Below are 9,604 nucleotides of genomic sequence, written 5' to 3' on the forward strand. Positions count from 1 at the left end.
GACTTTTTAAGAAAAGCTCTCTTTACCCTCAAAAGCAAGAGCTTTGTGATAGCTGCATGTTGTGTAGAGACGAGTCTTTGGGAAGTCATTGTTTTTGATAAAGCATTTTTTCTTCCCTTGCTTTAAAATTGTACAATAGAAGTTAACGGCCATCAAAAAGAAACAGAGTTTGAACCCAGGTTATGTTGTGATTTTACAGAAGACTGCAGCTGGCGTGCGGCGAGCTTAGTTATGGGTCTACAGGTACAGCAGAGACAATCAGAGGAACTTGCAGCTTAATTCACCCTGTCACCTGTAACTAGTTTTTCAGGCTTTTGTATGGATAAGCACAGCTAAAGTAAAAGCACACACCTTTAATTACCATCATTATATTGTTTTGGTTTTTTTAAAGAAAACACCAAACTAATAATGTTTGAGGGGTGGTTGCAAATAAAGAATATAGTCTCACTGGCCAGCTTTTCTGTTAGAATTTCATAATCAGTTTGCTTTTTGACAAATGAAGCAGAGAAATATGTGAATAAAACAATTTTATTGGGAATTGAGCAACATCAAAATATAGTTTATGTGAGCAAAGAAAGCAGGAGAGAATTCAACAGCTGTATATCAGCTGGCAAAGGCCAGGCTGCAAATATGCATAATGTGCAAAATGAGATAATTGTTGGTTGACATCGTGACCTTTAAATGTTTTATTTCCCCTTTATGTATACAGGTAAATCTCACTGAGATATAAGCTCTCCTTTGCAAGAGCACCCTGCTTTAATCAAACGTACAAGATGCAAATATGTTTAAACAGATAATGGTTGTTGGAATAAATACCACAATTTAGCTAAAAAGCATAGCAAAAAATAAACAAATAAAGGCAGCAAAAGTAAAACATTAGAAACGGTTATTTGGTGATGCTTTCTCCAAATGTCTGTTAAAATGTATCTGCACATCTTCATGATCATTTTAAAATTTTTCCAAGTTATGTCTTTTTGCCAAGAAAATATTTAACTACTTTTATAGACTCAATATTTTCTAAAAGGAAAATGCTAATGAATATGATCTAGTTTATGTTAGAATTGTAAATTTAGGACAAAATGTTTAATTGGTGAACTGTGAACATTATTGAACTGAGTTTTGACCTGAACGTAGCACATTTTGTTTGCTAAGCGTGAACTTTCATATTCAGCAGATGAAAATATTCAAAACCTAAAGATGTCTTTGTTTTAATTTTGATTTAATTCAAGCTAGTGTGATTCAAGCTAGCCATTAGTTCTCCCTCTCACGTTAATTTAGTTAAAACAGGACTGGCTTTGCTGTAATCACATTATTTAACTCAGTATTTAACTTCATTTAGAATTAGGATTGTCCTTACCCTGAATGGTTAAAAAAAATCAAAGCATATTAATTTGTAGCTGACATATCTTCCTGGTTGGAACAGCCAAAAAATACTGCTATGGTTTGTGTTTTAGCACAAAAGAAAGAAATATATGGATTACTATAGCTTTTTATGCTACTTACAAAGGTTTGCTCAATAACTCTCTACACCTAACCATTTTAAAGATATATTATTAAAAATGGGTGGGCTGTAAAATTGTATATTTCTGAACTTACATTGCAAACGTTGGACATAAATCAGAAGCAGGACATAATAAAAAAATATTTCATCTACTATTCTGTTCACTAATCAAATAAAGAATAAGACGGGCAAACAATTGCAAAGCCATCAGTATCTTCAACTTGTCCACACTTCAATAAAGTCAGATGAGCTGAAACTTTTTCTATGTATTATGGTCCAAATTTGACTTGAATGAGTTAAAGTCCTGAACAAGGGAGGAGGATGAGGATTATTCACAGAGACGTTTTAATCATTGGCTTTGGAATGTAAAAATTAATTATTAACACAAATGCTTTGGTCCTTACCAACAAAACTGGACCCTAATCAAATATTTCTACCTTATTTAACACTCTTACCAACACATAAAGTGACACCTACTGGTACACACAGGGTAATAAGCAAAAACACAAAAATGGCTCCTGTGACATGCTTCCCGGTGATGAATTGGTTTGTAACGTCTCACTTTTGACATATCCTGCCAAAAAGTTATGAAAATGTAAGAAAAAGTGAAAATGTATAATTTATTTCATGTGAGCACAGTAAGGCATTGAGATAAATCACTCACCATTTTTTAAAAGCAAAAACGACTATAGCTGAAATCATTATGATGAGGACCAAAACGATACGTATCCACAGCTTTGAAGAATTAGCTGTTGTGAAAGAATGAAAGTTTTTATTTATATTATAATGGCCACCACCACTGGATAATGATTTGCAAAGAGTAAACATGACTAAAGTAAAGAATAAATGTTAATTGATCAGCTAACTATCATATCAATAGAAAACATTGTATTTTCATGAGGTAAATTTAAAGAAACCTGACCTTCTCTGAGTTTTGGTACCAGATTCTTCTCCTGGTCCCAGAACTGGTGCCGCACTATACAGGTCAGGTTTTCTGGATCCATGTGTTCAGGGATCTCCAGCTGACTCTCCACTGTTACTGATCCATCTGGGTCATGCTGCTGTGTCACAGAGTCATTTCCTGCAGGACTCCAGCTGATGTTAGCAGCAGGTTTCCCTCTTTCTGCTCTGCACACCGCCACCATATTGTTGCTCCGACGTTCTAACCAGGCAGATAATTCAGGAGGAGCTGAACCAGCACAGACAGAAATGGACAGATATTGTACCTCCATGACGTATGAAAAGGTTAATCACATCACAATAATACAGATGTGTTATTAGTTTTTCATATTTAAGGATTTACAAAATAAATTGTGCTCCTGTTATATGCCAGTCATAAAATGGTACATGGTAAGAAATAAAAAATAAGAATAATATGCATTGACTTTCAAGTCTACTTATGTAATCCTTTTTCTGATGATAAATTTCATATAAGAGTTCTATATTCAAAACATGCTTTTAAGGATTGATTTAAAGTTCCTACCTGTGACATCCACTTCAGTGATATAATTGTCATTTCCTCCGGTGTAAACTAATTCACACTTGTAAGCCCCAACATCACTGGCTGAAAAGTTTGGGATGTGCAGGAATAAATGACCATTTGAATTATTTTGGATAGACTTTCCATCGTTGCAGGAGTCACCTCTTTGGCCGTCATCACTTAAGGAAATCTTACACTTTTTGTGTTTCAGTTCAATGTCCCAGATAACAAACATTGTCTTTATCCACGTCCTATTACTGCACTGCAGTTCCACAGTGCTCCCAAGATTGTAAACTGCCTTTCTGTTGACTGCAAGAAAAAAACATTAGCTCACATTACACTTGGTAACGGTGGCAATTAAATGTTTATTTGATAATTCAAACAATGTATATGGATTCCATTATCGAAAAATGCTAGACAACATAATTCACAAATATTGCTTCCAAAATGAATTACAAAATTAAACAGAAGTAGATCAAAACTCATGATGTTAGTTTTCAATTTGCTGTAGTCAGTGTTTCACAGAATGCAAATTAGCATGGAAAAGCATAAGAAAATCCATTTACCATAAACTTTTGGAGGTGAAGCAGTTGAGTTTGAGATAACAGAGGTATTTGAGTTAGTATTTCCTGTGAGAAAAAAAGGTGGATGTTAGGAAACGTACACAGTACGTACAAAGTACAAAGATTTACAGAATCATTCATATTCCTTAATTTCTTTTTATAAACAAAGACACCTTCAAATGTTATATCATTTGTTAAATGAAGGTCAGCTGTGTACCATCAAAGTGTCAAATCATCTGTCAGTATAAGCACACCTTTTCTGAAAGGCCCCAAAGGCTGCAGCACCACTAAGCAAGAATACATCACACCATGAAGACCAAGGAGCTCTCCAAACAAGTCAGGGATAAAGTTGTTGAGAAGTACAAGTCATGATGGGTTTATATAAATATATCAAAGCCTTTGATGTACCCCTAGAGCTCCATCAACTCCAACATCTTCAAATGGAAAGATCGTGATACCACAACAAACTTGCCAAGAGAGAGCCATCCTACCAGGACTCATAAACCAGGTGAGGACATTAATCAGAGACAGCACCCTAAGAACACCATTCCCACAGTGAAACATGGTGGTGGCAGCATTGTGCTGTGTGATGTTTTCTCAGCAGCAGGGAGTCTGAGTCAAGGAAAAGATGGATGGTGCTAATTACAGGGACATTTCTGAGCAAAGCCTGTGTGACGAGCCCTTCAGACAGGACGCGACATGTGCTGCCCTGGTTGGTAGGCACTGCGCTGGCTGGGTTGGCGGGTTTAGTCATTTGTTTGTTGTCAGCAGCAAAGTACTAGCACCATCTTTGCCAATTAGAAGAAAAAGAGAAAAGGAAGAAGAGGCTGTGGGTGTACTGCACACAAAACCCTCAGATTCAGAGAGCAGCTTGGGGAGTTCCTGCTTGTGAAAGAGCTCCTTTTACTCAGCGAAAACAAGCACAGACTATTGGCCAGCGAGGTTTATTGCTGCTCGACGCAGCAATAATCCTCGCTGGCACAATGCAGGCCATTGAATATAATGATTTTTACAGCAGAGCGTGTCGCTTCTTGTCTGAAAGGCCAATCAGTCTGCCTGTGATTTGAGACTAGTACAGAAGTGCATTATTCATTATTTTATTTAGATGGAAGGTGGGCTTCACTTCATAAACACACTAAGGGCCTGATTTTAAAAAGGTTTGAATGTATTAAAACAGGTACAATGTGACTCATTTGTACAAAGCAATCTGTTTCTAAAATGAGCAGAACAGTGAGAACAAGCTTTTTTGCCGGAGAGCTTTCATGAATATGCAGATCACATGCTCATGACCAAGTCGCGCAAACTCGCATGCATGCAATGTCTGAGGTCCTTGTGGCCAGAAAGGAGACACTGGTATAAGGAAAGAAGAAGGACAGAGAGTCTCTTTGCAAGTGAAAATACTTGAGCTGTCAGAATAACAACAGTAGAATCATTTTAGTGGGGAAAAGGACGGCTGCCAGATGCAGACACTTGGAAATACATGGTTAAATTAGCCAACCTTTACTCTGTTGTTAAGATTAGCTTTGCACATACATGGTGGATTACGGTAACAAAGCAGCAGGGGTGGCCATGCAGGGAGAAAAGGAGAAGCACAACCCCCAGAAAATATATACTTGTAAAAAAAAACGATTACTTTCAGACACATACAAGGTATATTACCAGGTAATATTTCATTATTTTACTGCTGATCTTTGAAAGAAAAGTCAAAGTTCCTAACAATGCCCATTCAACATATTCATTCGTCATTTTCAGTACATAAAGGTGACAACAAACTCACATTATGTTAAAGGGTTACTTATACTTCAACTAGAATAAATATTTCATAATTTTACCATAGATTTCTGGAGAAATACCAAGTTAAAGTTACTTACGATGCCAATTCTGGATGGGTTAGTCTCGTTTTCTTTTTCATTTATTTCTCCACAATTATATAAGGTGACAACAAGGTATCTTCATACTGTGTTAAAGGGTCACATATATAATAACTAAGATAAATATTTCATAATTGTACTGTAGGATTTTTGGAGAACCCAAGGCATAATTCCTCATAATGTCCATCCAACATATTAATTTGTGTAATTTTCAGTCATTAATTTCTCCAAAACCATAAGTGACATGACACTGGTGACAACAACCTCTCTTCATATTATGTGAAAGGTCACCTATACAATAACTGCAATTAATATTTCATACTTTTACTGTAGATCCTTGGAGAAAAGACAACTCGAACTTCCTTATAATGCCCATTCTAAATGTGTTTGTCTCATTTTCAGTAATTTATTTCTCCAAAAACCTAAAAGGTGACAACAAAGTATTTTAATATTATGTTTAATAATTCACTTATAATATAACTAGAATAAATATTTCAAAATGTTACTGTAGATTCTTGGAGAAAACCCAAGTCAAAGTTCCTTATAATGCAAATCCAACATATTAATTTTTAATTTGCAGTATTTTATTTCTCCAAAACCCTAAAACATGACAAAAATTATTCATATGTTAAAGGATAACCCAAAGGTGCTCATTCAATGTATTCAGCTTGTTTCTATCTCCAGTGCTCAATGGGGAAGAGGTGGGGTAAACCGTGGACAGACCTATTTCTTTTATTATTTTTCTTTTAAATAGTTATTATCATTATTACCGCCAACGACTAGAAGGATGTTTCAGTAAACAGCGAATCTCTGCTCAGCTGTTGCATTTAACATGGCCACTGTCGTTTATACATGAACTGGTACAATAATGATAAAGATGGATGAATCTGATTTGTCAGCTGTAATATTTTCTTATTAAAGTGAAACATTACCTAAAAGTTTTTCTTCTGTTCTGCAGAACGTCTGCTGACGTTCTTTTTTCTTTATTTTAAAGAATAAGTATTATTGTCTCTAAGACAACGTTTAACAGCAGCAATTCTCCATTAATCAAAAAACGGTTTTGTGCGTCCTGGGTGTCTGGAGTGACTATTTGAAGGATTTGATCTTTCTCTTTCTTTGACAGCAGTAGATGCAGTTTACTCATTCAAATGGAATGAAACCAGAAGTTTACATACACTGTATAAAGTGCTTTTTTTTCTCAGTCAGGCATGGAGTGGTAAATGGCCTGTACTTATATAGCGTTTCATCAAGTCCAACGACCCAAAAGCACTTTACACTACAGTCAGTCATTCACTTATTCACACAAACATTCACCTGACGGTGAGGAGCTATATTTGTAGCCACAGCTGCCCCAGAGATGAGGCTGCCATACGTCGTCACAACCAAAGGCAGCAGAAAATGCGGGTCTTGCCCAAGGATACAATGACTGAGAGGGTCAGAGTGGGGGATTAAACCTGCAACCCGCCAGTTACAGAATAAACTACCTAACTCTTGCTCTACCATTACCCACATATTATTTATTTATATGAAACCTGAATAAACATTTCCGGTCTTAGTTCCATTAGTATTACCGAAATGATTTTTATTTTCTAAATGCCAGAATAATGAGAGTGATCATTTTTAGACATTGTTTTATTGCTTTCATGAAGGTCAGAAGTGTACATAAACTTTTGTTAATATTTGGTAATAATATTTGCTTTTAAACTGTATGACTTAGGTCAAACATTTTGGATATCCTTCCACAAGCTTTTTAGAAACGTTGGCAGGAACTTTGGCCCATTCCTCCTGACAGAACTGGTTTGATTGATCCGACATTGGAGGCTGCCTTGCTCACACACACCTTTTCAGCTCTGCCCATAAATTTTCTATAGGATTGAGATCAGGGCTTCGTGATGTCCACTCCAAAATATTTACTTTGTTATTCTTCAGCCACATTGTAGCCAGTTTGGCTGTATGCTTTGGGTCATTGTCCATTTGGAAGACCCATAATCAAGAGTGTTGAAGAAAGCTTCAACTTTCTTGCTGCTATATTGATATGTTGTTTCAATATTTCCACATAATGTTCTTTTCTCATCATGCACCTATATTGTGTGCACCTACAAAACAAAAAAAGCTTCCCCCTCCTTCCTCCAAATGTAACAATGGTCATTATAGCTAAAAAAATTCAAGCTTTATTTCGTCAGACCACAAGACATGTCTCCAAAAATGTATTTCCTTGTCCCTGTGTGCATTTGCAGGCTGTAATCTGGATTGTATGCATTTCTTTTGGAGTAATGGCTTCTTCCTGACAGTGAGAAAAAAAATCATATGTGTCTTGTTATATAGCATATTTAAACTTCTGGTCTCAACTGTAAAAGTAGCTGCTAAATAATAACTTTATACATAGAGAACTCAACTCAGAACCCTATTTGTGCAATGATTCATACCCCTAATCAGTAATTACTGACATTTAAAAAATAGAACATATACATAACAGAAAAACATGACTTTTTAGGTTGACACGGCCCATGTGCCACATTCAGACTAAAAAAAATACATCTTGAAAGACGTACACATATTTTGCAAATGAAATGATGCAAATTGCCAATCAGTTTTATTTTCAGGTTTTAAGGCAAGAAAAATATGCAGTTATTAAGGTGTGGCAAGAAAAAACTGTTGTTAAAAGACAATCATAAGAAGTTCAGCCCAGGGAGATAAAATACAAAAAGGAATTTTGCTGCTGCTCATATCCCTACTTTCCACATTTGGTTCTACATCCACCGATAATACCTTTGTCTTATTTAAAATGTTTTTAATTGGCTCTAGGCATGTTTTTGATTTGCAGCCCACTGAGTTTTTCCAAGAAACATTCACACAGATAACTCTTTGCAATTAAGAGACATTTTAGACAAAGATATCAAAGTTTATGATAACAAATGTAAGTTTTAAGATTTCAAGACATGTCTCCAAAAATGTATTTCCTTGTCCCTGTGTGCATTTGCAGACTGTAATCTGGATTGTATGCATTTCTTTTGGAGTAATGGCTTCTTCCTGACAGTGAGAAAAAAAATCGTATGTGTCTTGTTATATAGCATATTTAAACTTCTGGTTTCAACTGTACAAGTAGCTGTTAACTAATAACTTTATACTCAGAGAACTCAACTCAGAACCCTATATCCCATATAATCCATCTATTTAACACAGAATATCTCAATAATATTACCAGTTTATCTACAAAGTAATAATCATCTTAGTTTAGGTTTATAGATGCCGCAAAGCGCTCATACACACCATCATGAAAACAGGTCTGATCTGTGAACTCCATATTTCCCAGAGAGCTACTTTTCTATTTCATTTGTGCAATGATTCATACCCCTAATCGGTAATTACTGACATTTAAAAAATTGAACATATAAATAACAGAAAATCCCAAACAACGTATCTTTACATTACCTTTTAGGTTGACACGGCCTATGTGCCACATTCAGACTAAAAAAATACATCTTGAAAGACGTGGTGCAAACTGCCAAACGATCAGATTTATTTTCAGGTTTTGAGGCAAGAAAATATGCAGTTATTAAGGTCTGGCAAAAAAAAAAAAAAACTGTTATTACAAGACAATCATAAGACGTTCAGCCCAAGGGAGATAAAATACAAAAAGGAATTTTGCTGATGCTCATATCCCTACTTTCCACATTTGGTTCTACATCCACCGATAATACCTTTGTCTTATTTAAAATGTTTTTAATTGCCTCTAAGCATGTTTTTGATTTGCAGCCCACTGAGTTTTGCCAAGAAACATTCACGCAGATAACTCTTTGCAATTAAAAGACATTTTAGACAAAGATATCAAAGTTTATGATAACAAATTTAAGTTTTAAGATTTCAAACCTTGAGCCAGAGACCAGCCTTCAGACAACAAAGTGATTACAATATAAATCCACATCTTGTCCTTCTTCTCAGGTTATCTTTAGTTTTCTTTGTAAACCTTAGTGGCTCCAGCACATCAGTGAAACACATCAGGTTTATAGTTGTTTAACCACCACGATGGTTAGATCTGCATGTCTGCATTTCCTGTGCACTCACGTCATTCAATGCACTCCTATACAGGATGCATCTCATTTCTAAAACAGCACTAGTTTCATTTCCAGCTTGTGATATTATCTTATTTTACAGCAGTGTAAAAACTGGCACCACAATAAATCAAGCA

At 35.6% G+C, this 9,604-nt stretch overlaps 1 protein-coding gene across 1 annotated transcript in view; it reads right to left on the bottom strand.

The window, feature by feature from the left end:
* Positions 1–9,403, bottom strand: part of LOC105934888 (cell surface glycoprotein CD200 receptor 1) — a 29,655-nt gene extending 20,252 nt beyond the window's left edge. Inside the window, exons 1-4 of the mRNA XM_036139191.1 lie at positions 9,286–9,403; positions 3,548–3,610; positions 2,985–3,290; positions 2,424–2,690 (exon numbers count right to left, since the gene is read on the bottom strand). Coding sequence (XP_035995084.1) covers positions 2,424–2,690; positions 2,985–3,290; positions 3,548–3,610; positions 9,286–9,340 — 691 coding nt within the window. The 5' untranslated portion in view covers positions 9,341–9,403. The remainder of the gene's footprint in view (positions 1–2,423; positions 2,691–2,984; positions 3,291–3,547; positions 3,611–9,285) is intronic.
* Positions 9,404–9,604: the final 201 nt, after the last annotated feature.

The sequence above is a fragment of the Fundulus heteroclitus genome, chromosome 7 (genome assembly GCF_011125445.2).
Source record: "Fundulus heteroclitus isolate FHET01 chromosome 7, MU-UCD_Fhet_4.1, whole genome shotgun sequence".
NCBI lineage: Eukaryota > Metazoa > Chordata > Actinopteri > Cyprinodontiformes > Fundulidae > Fundulus > Fundulus heteroclitus.